This window comes from Chlorocebus sabaeus, chromosome 22 (genome assembly GCF_047675955.1).
Source record: "Chlorocebus sabaeus isolate Y175 chromosome 22, mChlSab1.0.hap1, whole genome shotgun sequence".
Taxonomy (NCBI): Eukaryota; Metazoa; Chordata; class Mammalia; order Primates; family Cercopithecidae; genus Chlorocebus; species Chlorocebus sabaeus.
Window position 1 is genome coordinate 90,137,659 of NC_132925.1, and position 17,127 is coordinate 90,154,785.

General features: G+C 59.4%; 1 protein-coding gene across 1 annotated transcript in view; it reads right to left on the reverse strand.

The window, feature by feature from the left end:
* Nucleotides 1-17,127, reverse strand: part of BSN (bassoon presynaptic cytomatrix protein) — a 114,584-nt gene that overhangs the window by 6,969 nt on the left and 90,488 nt on the right. Inside the window, exons 4-9 of the mRNA XM_073010172.1 lie at nt 13,822-14,310; nt 6,696-13,358; nt 2,042-4,121; nt 917-1,728; nt 697-796; nt 21-152 (exon numbers count right to left, since the gene is read on the reverse strand). Of these exons, the coding sequence (XP_072866273.1) occupies nt 21-152; nt 697-796; nt 917-1,728; nt 2,042-4,121; nt 6,696-13,358; nt 13,822-14,310 (10,276 nt within the window). The remainder of the gene's footprint in view (nt 1-20; nt 153-696; nt 797-916; nt 1,729-2,041; nt 4,122-6,695; nt 13,359-13,821; nt 14,311-17,127) is intronic.

Sequence of the window (17,127 nt, forward strand, 5' to 3'; positions counted from 1 at the left end):
CAGTTACAGGCAGTGCATACCTTCCGTCAGTTTGCCAGCTTGCTCTGCTGCCCCGCCAGGGAGGATCTTGGAAAACACGCTCTCCCCATCGGCACCTGGCTGGCTGGTGGGAGCCCCTGGGGTTCCTCCAGGCCTGGCTCCAGCCTTCACACCTAGGAGGAAAGAAATCACCATAATGAGCTATGCATGGCCTGGCTCTTTAGGGTCTGAGAGGGCAAGTAGCCACAAGGGAATCCAAACACAGGTACCCCATGAGGTGGGAAGGTGAGAAGGAGGCTAGGGGAATAAGGAGAAGAAGGTAAGAACAGGAAGACAAGGGGTGGGAGGAGGCAGAAAAAAGGAGGTTGAGGAAGGCAAAGAAGAAGAAAGGGAAGAAAAGGCAGAGGAGAGGAGGAAAGGGGAAGGAAGGAGGGAGCAAGAAGCCATGGTCCCCACCCTATGCTCACCAGTGCCTTCCAGCTTCTCTGCCCAGAGCTGCTTGGGCCCTAAAGCCCCTGTGCTGGTGACCTCATTGGCTTATTCTAACCCCAGGCTTGTTTTCTGCTGGGGCAGTCTACAGCCCGTGGGGTACCTTCTCAGGGATTATTGAGGATATGCAGTGTGAGGTGCATATACCACCCAGGGCACAGGTGGTATAGAGAGAGAACAGCCTGGGTGCTCTGGGCCATAGCCGAGGGTGCCAAAGGATAGGCTCACCTGCAGGTCCAGGTCCTGGCGTTGGCTGGGCCTGAGGACCCCTCCCCTGTTGCGGTGCTTTGGCTGTCCCTTTAGAGCCATTTGTCTGTTCTGCCCGTGGCTGCAACACAGAACCTATAGCTAAGATTCTGCCCCTGCCCAGCCTGGAACCAAAGGGATGTCCAAGCTTCATTCATAACATCTGCCCTGGTTACAACCCATACATGGGAGCTCTGCTTACCGGTCCTGCTGGTTGAGGGCCTGTGGCTGTGGTGGGGCCTGGCTGAGGCTTCCCTGCAGGCTGGCTGGCAGCAGGGGCTGAGCCCCGGGCGGTTGGCTGGCTCTGTTGCTGCAGCCGAGCCTGCGTCGGAGCCTGTTGTGGGGGCTGCAGCCCAAGACCTTGCTGTTGCTGCTGCTGCTGCTGCTGCTGCTGTGGCTGTGGCTGGCGCGATGCTGCCCCAGAGGGCATTTGCCTGGATGATGGTGACTGTGACTGTTGTGGTCCTGGAGCTGCCTGCCGACCTTGCAACTGTGGCTGTGCCTGGGGTTCTGCTTTTGACTGCAGTGCAGCGGGCCCGGGGTGGGCTTGCCGGGAGCCCTTCTTGCTGTCAGAGGCATGATGGTATGCGGATGGAGCACGGGATGGCTGTGAGTACTCAGCAGAGCTGGGGTACCCAGGCTGACCCTTCTTCGGCATAGCTGGAGCAGAGCTGGGCTGAGAGTGGGGCCGGGCCTCATGGCGACCCAGGTCCCGAGCGTGTGGTTTGGCAGCACGCCGTCCTGGCTCCTCACCAGTGTGGCGGCCTGAGTGCCGCCCGTGGTCACCGTGATGCCGGTGTTCCTTGGCTGAGGCATGGCGGCCTGGGCCACCCTCATCATGAGGCCACAGGCCCTCCTCAGGGGGTTCATCGTAGTCATGGTAGCTGTGCCTGGCAGGGCCTCGCTTCTGGGAGGAGGAGGAAACTGCATGGCCCCCGTGGTGCCTGAACCGGTCAGAGCGGGCATCCCGGGGCTTATCAAACCAGTCCGTCTCCTCCTGGCCCAGGTGATAAGCTTCAGAGACCAAAAACAGAATACCATCAACCCCCGGGCTGGCCGCAGGGGGAGGCCTAGCTGAAGCCATGCAAAGAAACCAAGAGAGTGGGTGCCACAGCCACAAGCAGATCAACAGGCCCCCAGCCCACCCTCCCGCAACCAGGGACCAGGGCACAGATGGAGCAGGCAAGGGCAGCCTGCCTGCAGCAGGGCCCAGCAGATGAGGCACCAGACCAGACCCTGCTGGGACATCTCAGGGCCCAGGGCCCCACAGGCAGGCAGGCCCCCCAGGTGCTGAGTATCCGCAGAAATCACCCCTGGCTGCCATTACCTTCGCTGTCGGAAACCACGCAGTGGGAATCATCCAGGATGTAGCCCTCCTCACGCTTATATGCGTGGGCCCGAGGTCCGTCCTTGACATGCTCCTGGACATCAGGCATGGAGTGACTGGAGCAGAACTGTGGGCAGGTATCCCCGCCGGGAGGGAGGGGCCCTCCGGCAGGGCGGGGCCTCCCCAAGGGGCTGACGGGGCTCTCCTCTTCAGAGGCCTGGCTCCGCATGGGGGGTCGTGCCCGGCTGTGGGCCATACTTAGGGATGAGGGCTTGGGGCCCGCTTTTTGAAGTCGCTCCACAGCCTCCCGTTCCCTTTCATACCCCTTGCCCCGGCCACTGAAGTCGTGGCTGGACAGCTTCTCCCCACTGTATGCAGAAGGTGCCCGGGACCGGCTGCTCCCACCATAAATGCGGTCGTCCTCCTCCACTGTGTCCCGGGTGGACATCCCATAATATCTCTGCTGCTCATACACATTCTTCTTGAGCCCATAGGTGATTTCATCCTGGAACTTCCTGCCCCGAGAGACCAGGCTGCTGCTGACTGCAGGTGGGGGGTAGGACGCCAGGTCCGACTCCACGTCCTTGGCCTCTTCAATAGGTGAGAACTTGGAGATCTTTTGTTCCATGCCCTGCTTCCGGTGCTTGCTGCGCTTTGAGGAGATGGCAGCTGGAGCCAGGCTCTTGGAGGGATGCTTGGGCCCCATGGGCCCTGGACCATACTTCTCTGCTCGAGCCCCATGCCTGTAGTCACTGTCACCATAGTAGTGGCTACTGGCTGGTCGACCATTGCTCTCCATGCTCCGGAGGTGGCCACCCTTCCCGCGGGGGTCGTATGAGTCCTCCTCAGATTCCTCTTCTCCTCTGGCATAGCAGCAGGGCAGTGTAGGCCCCTCAAGGACACCTGGTTCTCCAAGCTCCTTCCCTGGACGCCCACTGCTGCCTGGCCCCAGGGGCTCCAGCCGCTGGCTATCAGGAGCAGTAGAGGTGCTGTCCTTGGTCAGTTCACTGATGTCATCAATCATTACGTAGTTTCGAGGAACGTTCTGCTCCAGACTGGTATAGTGTGAATCAGAGGGGTAGGTGGGGGCTGGACTCTGGCTTGCACTGCCACGTTCACCAGCCCGGGGCACCTCAGGGACCTTGCCCTGCTCATAGCCGCTGCTCACTGCTGAGCCACTGTAGCTGGTTTCAGATGGGGCTGAAGACATGGCCACAACGGGGCTGGCGATCACCTCATAGTTGGTGGGCACCTTCTGCTCCAAGTCAGCTAGCGATGTCTGGTGTGGCTTCTGCAGTGGGGCACGGCTATCAGTGGGGACTGGAAAAAGGGTGCTCTGTGTGGTTGGCATGGGTGTTTGACCTGCATAGTGGCCTGTGGGACGGAAAGCCTGCTGGTTTGGCAGGCCAGGCTCAGCTGGGTAACTGGTGCCAGGAGGAAAGGCAGGAGCTGGGTACGTGTTGGGGCCAGGGTAGGTGGGGGCCTGGTGGGCAGGGAATCCATTCTGAGTTGGCCCACCACTGCCTGCAGAATACTGTGGGGTCGGAGGCTGGAAGCGGGCCTGCTGGAAGGCAGTGGGACCAGAGGGGGCGGCAGGAGCAGTGGCAGTGGCAGGGAAGTCCACGTACTGGCCAGCGGGAGTGGTGCAGCCCTGGAGCCGCAGCTGGTTGAGTTCACTGTCCGACAGGTAGTCACGATGCTCACCAAGACCACGCAAGGGTGGGTAGTCACGGCCACCCCGGTCTTTGGCCAAAGACTCTTTGCGTTGTGTGATACCCAGCTCCAGGTACTTGAGCTTGGCGTCAATCTCCTTCTCCTCCTCATCCAGCTCCGCCTGCTTCTTGCGCAGCTTGGTGGACTCATGCTCCACCAGCCGCAGGTCCCGGTCCAGCTCCCGGAGCAGGCTGGCCTTGGTAGCAGGGACAGCGGTGGGCCCCGTCAGCCCTCGCTGCAGCAGGCTGGCTGCATACAGCTGTGGGGAGGCCTGGCCAGCCAGGGGAAGGTGAGCCTCCTCTGGAGGGGGGCTGGGCAGTGTCCGCTTCACCTTGCGGACCAGGCTGTTGGGTGGCAACGCCGACACCTGAGACAGAGGGAAGGGTGGGCAGCACTGAGACCCAAGGTGTGGTGACTTGACGGGGTGTGGGGTGACAGAACCCAGGCCTGGGCTGGGGAAGGAGCTGGGTTCCATCCTGCTGGTGCCCTGATTTACCAGGCAGCCTGGAGGCCTACCCTGCCCACCCATAGGCCTTGTTTTCTTTGCCATGGAGGGAAGATCTGTGATATTTTACAGCCTTTCTCTTCCCCAGAGCTCTGGGAAGCAGGAGGGTAGGGGCAGGTTCCCTTCATGCCAATGTCCTGTACTGGCCCAGCACATTGCTTTGAGAACCCCTGCACATCTCCAGTGGGCCTGCCACCCTCTGCTTCACATTGAGGTGAGGAGAATACAGCTGTGGCTCTGGGTCTGGGGCCTAGCAGCTGACAGGGGTTGAGATCAGTGGAGTATGAACAGGAGGCATGGAGTGGAGAGGGTCCTGGGCCCGCCAGGCTCCCTAGAGGATCATGGGAAGGGACACATGTGGACTGTATGCCAATCGTGGCAGGCTCTGAGTCATTCTGCATCCTGCTCTAGTCCTCTCTAACGTGGCAGGCTTCTCAGCTGCCTGCCCACCCTCTTCCTCTAGCGCCCTGCACCACCCTCTGCCAAACCCTTTGGGCTGTGCTCTTGGCCTGGTCCCCAGCTCCCTCCATGTCCCTCGGTCAACCTGCTGTTCTCTGGAGCCACCAGCGCACCTGTAAGTCCTCTCCAGCCCTACCTCCAGCAGCATGGCTTCCTGGTCAAGGTTCCCTAACAGTGCCTACCCTAGATACTCTGCATTGCCTGAAGGTCCACATTGCCTGGCAGTTCACTCTGCCTTCTCCCTTTTTCTCTAGCTCCTAGGCTTCCCAGAATGCCCCATACCCTTGGGTTTCATGGACCACCCAAATTCCAAAATATACTGGGAAGTGACTCATACAGGATTCTTACTTTTTTTTTTTTGAGACAGAGTCTCACTCTGTCGGCCAGGCTGGAGTGCAGTGGCACAATCTCAGCTCACTGCAACCTCTGCCTCTCAGGCTCAAGCAATTCTCTTGTCTCAGCCTCCCGAGTTGCTGGGATTACAGGGGTGTGCCACCACGCCTGGCTCATTTTTGTATTTTTAGTAGAGACGGTGTTTCACCATGTTGGCCAGGCTAGTCTTGAACTCCTGACCTCAGGTAATCCACCCGCTTCGGCCTCCCAAAGTGTTGGGATTACAGGCGTGAGCCACCGCGCCCAGCCGGATTCTTACTTTTTACCTTGCCAAGTAACTACCTAAAAACCTCCCAACTATGTCCACCATATGTCATAATAAAAATTAGAGTGTGCCCCCAAAATTTCAGGGTGGGCCTTTTATGGAATAAATTTAGCCTTTTGAACCCCTCACTCTGTTGTCTCTTTTCTTATTTTGGCCATGCATCATGAGTGCCTATCATGGCCCGGTCTCACATGGCCAGCCCATGGGACCTCTGTGCCTGCAGCCAGGACCACCCTGCCTGTCTGACCTGCCCTCCCTGCCAGCCTAGAGTCCCTGATCCCACCCACACCCCTATATGGCCTGCATATACCAAGACTATTCACTACCCAAGATCATCACCTCCACAAATCCATTCTAAGGCCCCACTTTTCTCCTCTCTGCGTCACACCCTGAAAATGGGCAAATCTACCTCATGATGCCTCTGGTTCCTGCCTCCTCTGCCAGATCTCTTCCTTCAGCCCGGCATCCCACATTCTGCCCAGGAAACTTTCCAAAACATCTGCTTTGTCCCATCTCACCTGCCTAAAACCTCCAGAGGCTTCCAGGGTCTTTAGGAAAAGCCAACCCTCCTCAGCCTGGCACTCAGTTGTTGGCATTAGGCCCTCACAACCCCCTATTCTCACTTCTGCTGCAGCCCACAGCCAAGCCACTTCTTACAGTCCCCATCCATCACTGGCAAATAAAGCCACAGCCAAGGGTTATTTTATGCTTCTGAATCCTCTATCTAGGGGAGCAGACAGGTGTGTAAACAGATTTACCGAGGGCCAGGTAGGGGCAGGGAACACCCTGGGGCAGACAGCACACTGCAGCCCGCTGGGATGGGCCCCTAGTGCTAGGCCATGGGGGCGTGGGCTTCCTGTGTGGCAGTGGAAACCAGGCCAGGACTGAGAGGATGAGAGCACCCCTGCCAGGTCCATGTGACTGATCTTCTTAGGAAACGCCCATAGATGAAGTTTAGAGTGGAAGGGGTCCAGACTAGAAGTGAGAGTTGAAGAGGCCTGAAGTGGGGAGGTAGCAGGGGCTGGACCAGGTATGGATGGTGAAGGGACAGTGCTGGGAGGAGGCTGAAGCTTCTAGTGGGGTATATGGCTGGAAGGCTGTGGGGGCCCATGTGTGTGTCTGTATCTGCCAGGCTGTCTGCCGGGCTGCAGGCTCTATCAGATGTGCACCAAGGAGCATCTGCTCATTGACACCTTCCCCTGGGCCTCTGGGGCCAAAGATGCCTCTACTCCCACCCCAGAAGAAGCCCCTCCCTGTGGGGGCCCCTCAGGCTAGGCAGAGACCCCTGTCCCACCCTGGAACAGCCCCTGTTCCCATACCTGGCTACCCAGTCCCCCCTGGTGCTGGTAGAGGGAGAATCTCTCTTTGGCAGACTCTTCAGCGGTGGGGCTGAGGGGCTTAGGGTCAGACAAGGACCGCTGCAGGGTCTTCATGGGGCGAGGCAGCGTCTGCTGGCGGAGAGCGCTGTCAGCCGTGAAGTGCTTCTGGGGACTCACATGAGCCTTGTTCAGCCTCTCACTGGAAGCAAAGGAGGTGTCCAGGAGCCGGTGAGGGGACAGGGGTGAGACTGGTGAGTAGAGGACCTGAGGGGACTTGGGAGGCTGGCGGCTCACAAGCTGTGAGAGAGACTCCGGAGGCAGGTGGGCCTGGTACCCAATCTCCAGGGGATCTGGCTTCTTTTTTTCAAATCTGCCCAGAGGCCCTGGGGTGACGATCTGGATGCCAGGCAGGTAGGGGCTGATGGCAGTTGGCCCTACAAGCTGCGGCCCGGCTACACCCTGGGCCTGCCCATCTGGCTCCGTCTGGCAGGCCAGGCTCTCCCCGCGCCCAGTCTTCTCTGGCGCCGATATGTACCTGACGATCTCCACCTTGGGATCGGTGGCAGCTGTGATGTGGATGGCTGGAGAGACCCTGGGCAGCTGGTCAGGCTCCGTCTGCACAGAGCAGTCACTGATGGTCTGGATGCCCACACTGCTCATGGCCCTCACAGTGGCAGCAGCACTGGATGACGAGGCAGTGGCATCGTGCTTGCTGTCAGAGCCTGAGTCTGAGTGGCGGGGAAGACGAGACCTGCGGCGGCGCACTGGCTGCTCCCACTCAGCACTGTCCTCGTCGTCCGTCTGCACGCTGCAGTCAGCACTCCGCCGTGCCCGGCGTCGCCGACTCAAGAGGTAGCGGCCCTCCCCATCCTCATCGTCTGTCTGTACGCTGCTGTCGGCAATCCTCCTGACCATACAGGGCTCAGCCGCAGACTCTGGCTCACAGGCATCCCGCAGGCGTGGCATGGAGTGCCGCTTCTTGATGCCACCACGGCTGGCCTCCCACTGCTCCTCTGTTTGCAGTGACATGTCTGAGGCAGAGCTGGGGAGACCCCGGTGCAAGACAGGCTCACGAGGTTGCCCAGGTCCTTCAGGCCCTGCCATGGCAATGAAGGCTGCATGGGTAAGCGGGGGCCAATACTGGCCATTCTGGGCCAGCTCAGCAGCCGCTAGGGGAGGCCCTCGGCCAGGTGCCTCACAGGCTGCAGGAAAGGGAGCCTTCTGCCGCTGCTTCTGCTCCTCTAGCTGCTGCTGCAGCTGCTGCTGCAGCTGCTGGATCTGCTCCAGCTGCAGACGCTGCTGCGCTAGCTGTTCCCGCTGCAGTGCAAATTGAGCCTGGCGTTCCTCTTGCTGCTGCTGCAGCACATGGTGCTTGATGGTCTGCAGTTCCTGCAATTCCCGCTGCACCAGCAGCTGCTCCTCCTCACGGTGTCTCTGCAGCTCCACACGTTCCCGCTCTAGCTCCTCTTGCAGCCGAAGTTGTCGCAGCTTCTCCAACTCCACCCGCTCCCGCTCTAGCTGGAGCAGCTGCTCCTGTTGCTTCCGCTGCCTCTCCTCCTGTGATGCTTCCTCTTTCTCGAGCCCTGACCGGCTGAGGGCCCCACTGCCACCCCCAGGAGCAGCATCTACTGGTGGCTTCTGGCCAGCTAGTGGGGCAGGAGCTGGGGCTCCTGCAGCCTCCTTGATGGCAGCAGGGGTGGTTGTGGGAAGAGGCTCTTCCCGTACAGCCCCTACTGGTATCTCTGGCCTTGGAGGGCCCCCAGCCCCGGAGGCCTTGGCAGCAGCAGGTTTCCCCAGATAGACAGGCCCTTCTGCAGGTGGAACACTGGAAGCAATGGGAAATCTACTTGGTGCAGGATATCGGTACAGCCCTGTGGGTCCAAGAGGTACCCGGGGGGCAATCATGGGCACACGTGTCAGACTGGTGAGTGGCACGGCTGTGATTCCACCAGATGCATAAGGCCTGTACATGCCACCACGCACCATGGGCCGCAGGACTGAGGCAGGCTGGGTGGTGATGGGCAGTGTTGCAGCAATTGGGGTATTGATAGTCGAGTAGATCATGCCATCAGCTGCACGTACAGTGGCTGTGGACGGCAGCAGCTGTCTGACTGCTGTTCCCTGGCCTGCTGCAGGCCCATACTGGGCAAAGTTCCCAGGACTTGGGTGGCCCTCTGGAAAGGTGGGGTTACCAAGGAGTCCAGGTCTGAGGGGAGCCAGACTCTGCGGAGCACTGAGCCCGGGCCCGTGCTGAGGCTGGTACTGCACAAGGTCAGGGCCACCACCACCAATGCCATGCCGCCCACCATACTGGTCCATGGAGTTGAGGGCAGCGCACATGCGACTGATTTCACGGGCTGTGGTGGCACTGTACTGGGCCAGGCTGGCCTCCTGGAAGCCAACTGCCTCTCCCCGTGGGCCGTACCTGTGGTCTGAATAGATGTTTGACACTGAGCTATAGCGCCGCATAGGAAGCGGGTGAGCCAAAAGGTCTGTAGGATGACGCAGGTCCGTGACTGAGCCATACTGCAAGCCCTGCCCTAGGTAGCGTCCGTCTGCAAAGCCCAGACTGTAGGAGTGCTTCAGTGAGCTGAGGTCCATAGCTGACTCTCGTCCAGGACCCTGGAAGAGCTGCCCGATCCTCTGGGCATGGTAGTTGAGGCCAGCCTCAGCCAAATTGGTGTCAGACATGGAGGAGTACAGCCTACCAGGCAGGCCTTGTGGGTAGGGCCTCTGCTCCTCATGGGGCCCAGGCCCCACAGCCCCCTGTGCCCGGTAGGTGGGGGGCTCAGGAGGCTCAGGGTCCCGGGGACCATAGAAGGGGCCACTGCTTTGGCCAGGTGGGGCAGTATCTGCCATGCTCTTCTCAGGCACACTGGGGGCTGGGTGGAAGGTGCCAGTGCAGCTGCTGCCAAAGGGGAGCTTGTAGACCATGTCACAGCATGCCAGCTGGCTCTCAGGCCTCATCCCGGTAAGGTCCAGGGCACCCGCAGGCTCCTCTGGGAGCAGTGTGGTCACAGTGCCTGCTGTGCCCTCTCCCATCTGCACCACCACTGTGTGTGGCTTCCTGGCACCTGGCAGAGCATGTGACCGCAACTCTGCAGGGGTAGCCCGGTGGGGCTCGGCACCCAGCTCTGGCACTGGGCCTGGCTTGAGGCCAATGCTCTGGGCGGTGCCCATCTGAGTGATCAAAACGTCCCTTCTGGCCAGAGGTGCTACTTGGTTGGGCAGATTATATCTGGCAAACTTGGCCTCCCTGGGTCTTCCCCGGGGCCCACTTCGGTATGGGGCTGTCTGGACAGCCTGCTCCACTTGTTTGACCTGGGCCAGGCACACAGGGCTACCCCCACCCTGGCCAAAATCAAGGCGGCTCTGGTAGGGGTCTCCATAGACCACAGGCTGCTTTTGTTGAGCCATGAGCACAGACGAGGCCATGGTGATGCTCACTGTGGTGGCAGTGGCAAGGAAGGTATGGGTCTGCTCCTGGGCATTGAGGTTGATAACCAAGGGCTGCACGGCAGTCGACTGCCGTCCTGGGATTGGATCCAGGGCAAGACCATACTTCCTCGCTTCCACAGCAAGAGAGGTGAGGTCCATGCCCTGGTCAGTGAGGATGATGGGAGTGGGCTTGACAGCTGTGCGGAGGTCTACCACTGCAGTGCCAGGGGGCCTGGGGCCTGGCTCAACCCTAGATGTCCCAGGGACAGAGGAGATCCGGCACAGGGAGATGTTCTCAGCAGGGAGGGCACCCCAGCCATATAGTGCCAGGGGCCCGTCCGCACCAGCACTGGGTGCCCGTGGAAAGCCAGGTGGCCCAGGTGGCTCTGGGGGCAGCTGAGACACACTCGGAGGTGTTGTCTGGCTGTAGCCATGGGTGGTGGGCTGGATTTCAGTAGGTGAGCAGAGCGGGGAGGTGGAGGCACTGGCATGTACCATTCTGGTCTGGCTGGAGGCGTCTGATGCCAGTGTGATGACCATAAAGGGAGCCTCCTGAGAGGACTCCTGCCACACCAGGCGAGGTGTGCTGGGTCGATGTGGTGTTTGTGTGCCCTGAGCTACCATAGGTGATGGAGTGGGGGCACCAGGGCTCCGTGGCATGTCTGAGGCAGGGGCTGGACTTGGCGTCTGTGTAGAGAACTCTGCTGTGGCCCTTGGGCGCAGCTTGCCAGGGGAGAATGTGGGACTCTCTGAGGGGGAAGATGGGGAGAGAGGTGGGCTGGAGCTTGCAACGTAGGAATATGCCCGGGAAGGCTGAGGAGTACCACCCTCACCATCACTCGCACTCAGGGGCTTCTCTCTAGCAGCCTGTCCAGCTGCAGCAAGGCCAATGGGGGCCTGGGGTAGATCCTCAGTTTGGGACCCATAGTTTGCAGTGGTTGGGCTGTGTCCATAGCTGTGGGCTGTGGAAGATGGTGAAGGACTGCGCTCGGAGCCTGCTGGGGAGGCTGGAGTCATATATCCTCGTGGCAGCCCAGCCGGACAAGGAGCCACAGCTGTGGTGGCTGGGGTCCCAGGGCCCTGGGAAAAGGGCATGCCTACCTCCTTGGAGGTTAAGCTGGGGGAGGCAGGAGAGCTGTGCAGCTTGAGGGGGTCCTGAGTCTCCTTTGCAAAATGCTGAGTGACACGGACATCGGGAATAACTCGGCCCCCGCTGCTGTCTGAGGAGGTGGGGGTAGAGAAGGACACAGGGGCCGTGAGCTGGGTGGGACTGGTACCAGGGGTAAGGGGGCCACCATTTTGCTTCATTGGGTCCATGTATGCACTCTCAGCATTTAGAAACTGCTTCTCCTTCTTTTTGTCCTCAGCAAAAGCCAGGTCTCGTGAGGAGGCCTGCCGCATGCGGACTATGCTCTGTGATGTCTGAAGGATTTCTTCATACACAGCTGCTCCCAGGCTGGCTGGCGTGCCCTCTGCGGCAGGCTGAGCAGCCCGGCCATAGTCATGGTCTGCAGTGTCTTGATATTCGAAGGAGCCCAGGCCCCTGGGGCCTGTGGGCTGAGAGGGGCCGCCATGGGGTCCCCGGGCCCCTGCCGCCTGGCCTTGCTGCCTCTGAAGCAGCTCAGCTTTGCGCATCATCTCCTCATAAGCCTCCTCGGCGCTCTTGAGGGGCCGTCCGGAACTGGGAGTGGTGGAGCTGCCAGAGGGTGTCTCGGTTGGTGAGTAGAGGGACATGAAGGTGGGCAGGTTGTACTCACTGCCTGACTTGTAAAGCCGGCTAGGGCCACCATCCAAGGCCTCAGCCTCAGAGTCAAGGGAGGGCGAGGGTGAGTACTCGGAGCAGGAGGAGCGGTGCAGCTCCTCCATCTCGGCCGCCTGCCTCAGCTCCTCCGTGGGGGAGGCATCCTCAATGGGTGACAAGTTACTGGGTGGTGTCTTAGAGCGCTCTCGCCTCCGCTGGGCCCGCAGCTCTTCCTTGTCCCGCCGGGTCTTGCGGGCCGTGCTGCGGATGCGCTGCTGCTCCACCTCCCGCATCTTCTCTTGCTCACGCAGTAGCTCCTCTTCCTCCCGCAGCTCCTCCTCCTCCGAAGAGTCCTCAATGGTGGGTAGCAGGGGCCCATGGGAACGGTGCCGGGCCTTGCGCTGCTGCTTCGCTTCTTCTAGACGCTGCCTGCGGCTGGGGCTGCTGTCACTGTCCTCCTCTAGGGAGGACAGAGAGGTGGGAGAGGTGCCTGAGGTGTAGCTGGGTGTGGAGGCAGGCAGTGTAGAGGAGTGCTCACCACGGGAACGGTCCTCAGGGGAGCCTGTCAGGCTCTCCATCTCCAGCTCGGGCTCCCGGTCCAGACTGGGGTCTGGGCCTTGGCCCAGGTCCAGCTCATGACTATAACTGCCCGTGCTGTTGAGCTCAATGGTCTTGAAGCGACGGAGCCCACCCTGCAGGGCCCCACTGCCATCGGTAGCTTCTGCTGGGCCTCCCTCAGGGAGCAGCTCCTCATAGCCTGTGGTGGCATTGTGGGGCAGGCGCCTCTTGGGCAGTGGTGCTGGTTCTTGGCTAGGCTCAGGCCTGGGTCTGGGGCCACCCTTCTGGGTGCCATGTTTGGCCAGGCCACGCCCGGAGGTGGCAGTGTCATCCTCCTCCAGGTTGTCTTCCTCGGCGCTCATCTCCAGAATCTGCCGTCGCATGAACTCCTCATCAGTCAATTCTGCTGCCCGGGCTGGAGGCTGGGGTGGAAGAGGTGACAGGCCACCCTCACTGCTGTCCTCCACATAGTCATGCCTCAGTTGGCTGCCAAAGTCGTCTGAGGACTCAGCAGTGTCCTGCTTCTCTCTCCGGCGCCTCCACTCAACAGAGTCTTCGTCTTCCTCCAGGATATCCTCCAGCTCCTCATCAGAGTCAAAGGCCTCAGGCGTGATGGACAAGGAGTGGGGCCGCTGCTTCTGCTCCTCGCCAGTACTGCTGGAGAGTGGCTTGCTCCGCTCACCACTGGGGGCCAGGCCCTGGGCCTGCAGCAAAGGCCGCATGCTGCTCCCCACCTTGTGGATCTCGGAGGGGCTGGGTGGATGTGGCCCTGTCACCCCTGCGCTGTCCAGCTGTTCCACCTCCTGCTGCACGACTCCTGTGATCTCACTCTGGGAGCTAGAGATGCCGTCGGAGGAATAGCCTGTGTCACTGAGGCTCTGTGGGCTCCGAGACATGTCCTGAGAGTAAGGCTTGCCCACCAGGTCCTGCAGCAGGGTGAAAAGCAGACACTGACTCCCCATGGCAAAGCCTGTGGTGGGAACCCAATCCTCCCTGTCAATCCCAGGATCCTGGGGAAGAGTCTGCCCATTTCCCAAGGGTTTAGGGCCCGCCACCCACCCTATCTCCTTCTGGCCTTGAATAATCTGAAGGATCCATGGCAGGCCCAAACCAGCCCTTGGTCTTCAAAGAGAAACTTTACTAGATCAAAGGGTATCAAAACCCAGCAAAGCATCTAACAAGGTGCCGGACACAGCACCAGTGTAAAACTCACAGTCTCCAAGCTTGCCAGAACCTCATCTAGACTTTCCTCCTATTGTGTCCCTTCCCTCCTGTGTGGCCCCAAGGCACCTGTCCTGAGCCTACAGCCTCAGCCACCCAGGGAGGCAAGCCTTTCCATAGACTGTCCTATCTGAAAGCTAGGGTCTCTGGGAAGTGAATGGGACTGACCTCCGCCTCCCCACCCTTGGGGGCTTCTGGAACAGCCTTGACGACAGGGGTGGCAGGTTCAGCCCTCCTCACCCCACTCTTTACTTTAGGAGTCCCAGGGGTTGGGGTAGTCTCTGGAGGTGGCTTCGACATGGGCTCAGCTTTAGTGGGGACTCCGGTCTTCTTTTCCTGGGCACTGCTTGGGGTCTTGCTGGGTTCAGAAGCTCTGAGGGGCTTGGCCTGGGGGCTGGCCTTGGTGGGCAGAGGGCTGGCCTTGGTGGATAGAGGGCTGGCCTTGGTGGGTAAAGGGCTGGCCTTGGCAGGCAGGGGGCCTGATGGCTGGCCCAGCCCCTGTGACCCTTTCTGCTTCAGAGGGGATGCTCCAGATGCACGGTGAGGGGCCCCCACAGGGGGCTGCTGTGAGGTGGGTGGCAGCACAGGGGTCGGCTCTCCCAGGCTGCCCTCCAGTAGCCGCTTGGTTTGGCAGTTCAGACACAGCCACTCTGTTTTCTGCAAGGAAATGGGAGACGGGGTTAATGAAAATTAAAAAGACACTGAAGTCCTCAAATAATATTTCCATAACTATTTCTGTAACCTTAGGGAGGAGAGAACTTTCAAAGCATGACACCAAAGACATAAGGAAAAAAAGACAGATCGATTTACTACCCCCAAATAACCAACTCCCCTATCCTTAAGATGAACATACACAAAGTCAAAATGTAAGTAACAACCCCAAAGAAGAGAACTTTCCTTGACCCACAGAGAACTTTTCACCCAGCCAGAAAAGGGGAATATCTGTGGGGAATGGGAGGGTCTAGCCCTAAGCACAGGGGGAAGCTGAGGTCTCAATCTGAGGGAGCAAACAGCTCCTAGCGGGCAGTTGAGAACTCTTGCAGAACAGGAGTGGCATCCAAGCATGGAGCACTTCCTGGAGGCACTACGCTTCCCCTGCCTCCCAGCTCTCAGGTCTGACTCCATCCTTCTCCACACTCTTCCCCAGGTAAGGGCTATGCTAGACAGGGTGAAGACTCCTGGGGCCAGGGGAGGCTATCTGGGAGTAGCCCTGCTTGGTGGAGGACAGAGGGGCTGTGCAGTCCTCCCTGCTCAAATCCCCAGCCCAAGTCACCTTGTCTAAGGCCAGCAGAGACCCTTAGGTAGAGGCTTCCTCCTGCCCCCAGGGCACTGGACTGTTCCTCGGATGGGGACTATGTGTGGTGGTCCTTGTGTCAGGGGCCCTGCTCCTTCCAGAGCTGGACTGGGATCAAATTCTCAACCATCGGTCCACCACTCTCAAGATCCTCTACTGTTTCAGGCCCAGGGTTGGGAGCTGAAGACAGCCATGATTCAGCAGACAGACAGGCACTGGCATGCAGCCTTTCTGGAGCCCACAACCCCAAACAGGTCATTTACAAGTATGACACAGGTATTAATGGTGAAGCCCCCCAGAATACAAGAAGCGAAGTCCAAGTCTCCCAGCCCCAGCTGCCTTGTACAGGTGTAGAGTTTCGGCATCTCTGTGGCCTAAATGGGTGATTCCTGAAGCAGGTCTGAGGCTGACAGGGGCATGTCTCACAGTAGCCTCCTCCAGAGTCAGGGTTCCTCCTTGGCAGGATTTGAAGTCCTTCCCTGGCCCACATGGGATGGGAAATGAGAGTTACAGGGGAGCCCAGAGCAGGGTCCCACAGACACCTGTGCCTGTTCTTACTCTGAGGCACAGAGCCTTATTGCTCCCTCCATCCTGCAGGGAGCTCACTCATGCCAGGTGCCTGGACATATAGGCTCCCACCAGCAACTCTGTCACTGAGATGGACCATAAGAATCACAAGGTCACAAAGCCAGAGAACTGGAAAAGGAGGTGACCCTTGGCCCTTGCCACCCCCAGGAAGGCTAACAACTTCAGTACCCTCACCTCACATGCTGCCTCTGGCAGCCTTGGAAGTCTGGTACCCCTAGGGTGCCTGCCTCAGCCTGGCATCCTAGGGCCACCATGGCAGATAACATGTCAATGATTCTGCCCTAGTTTGCTGTCCACAGAGAGCTACACTCCACTTCTCTTCTCTGGGCTTCAGCAGAGGACAGGCTGGGCAGGTGGTAGGGCCTTGGTGTGTGCTGAGGGACAGGCCTGCTCCGCAGGCTGGTTACTCAGGGTCGAGACTGCTTCTTTCCCACTGGAGCTTCTGCTCTTCCCCAAGGCCCAACCCTATGCACAAATCCCAGGCAGAGGAATGGGGCAGTGGCCCAGCTGTGGAGGGGAACGCTTTAGATGCCCTACATACATATATTCACTCTGTTCTCTGCACAGCCCAGCCCTAACACCACTTTTGACTCCCTTGAACCTTATCTGACGCTCAATGTGTCTCCACAAAAAACCCCACGAGGCAGTAAGTGCTGGCCACTGGCCAGGACCTGGGCTCATTTGGCCTGGCAGGATGTACCCCCAGAGGTGCCTGGGGAGAATTCTGGATAGGTTGAGACCAAGCCCCAGAAGAACAAGACATAGGAAAGCACACAGCCTGATCCAGGAACCCTAGCTCACACGCCCCCAGCATCACCTGTGTACACAATGGAAATTCCCCCATGTCAGAAAGGACTGTGAGGTGGCAAAATGACCCCAGAGAGATGGCAGGGCTATAGGCAAAGGCCAAGAGAGAGAGCTCTGGAAATAAGCAAACAGCCCCTTCCCCAGCCCTATGGTCAGCATGATGGGTTTAGGATCTAGGCCCAGTGGGCTGGACCAAGGCAATGCTGCCCTAACTCCACTTTGGAGCCCTGTGCACACCCATCCCATGTTAGGCCTCTTAAAGTTTGGTTATCTGCCCTGGCCTACCTTAGTGGCCTGGCAAACCCCTAACTCCATCTCTGGCCTGGAAACCCCACACAGAAGCAACAGTCTAAATGAAACAAGTCACCTTGGAAGGGTGGTCTGGATGGAGGAGGCAGACCTAATGCTAAGTGCTCTGACCAAATGCTGGAGAGGCCTGCTTGCCTGAGCCCAGAGGCCCAGCCCTCAGCAGAGATGTTACCTGTGGTCACATGCTCCCTGGGGCTTTGCTCCTTCATACAGTTATTCACGGAGACAGCCAGGTTGCAGGTTGCCTGGCAGGCCCTCTTGCTCCTGGCTCTGCTATAGTAGGCAGTGGGGAAGGGAGAGCAGGCAGGAAGAGGCGTGTGAAGTAAAGGCTAAAAATAAACATTGACCTGGCTGCTGGAGGCCCTTCACAAGCCCCCTGGGAGTGGGGAAGAAGGGTACAGGGCACTGGGGCTGGTAGTAGAGCCAGGGGAGACCTGGCCCAGGCCCAAGTCTTCTGGGGAATGAGAATCAGGTGG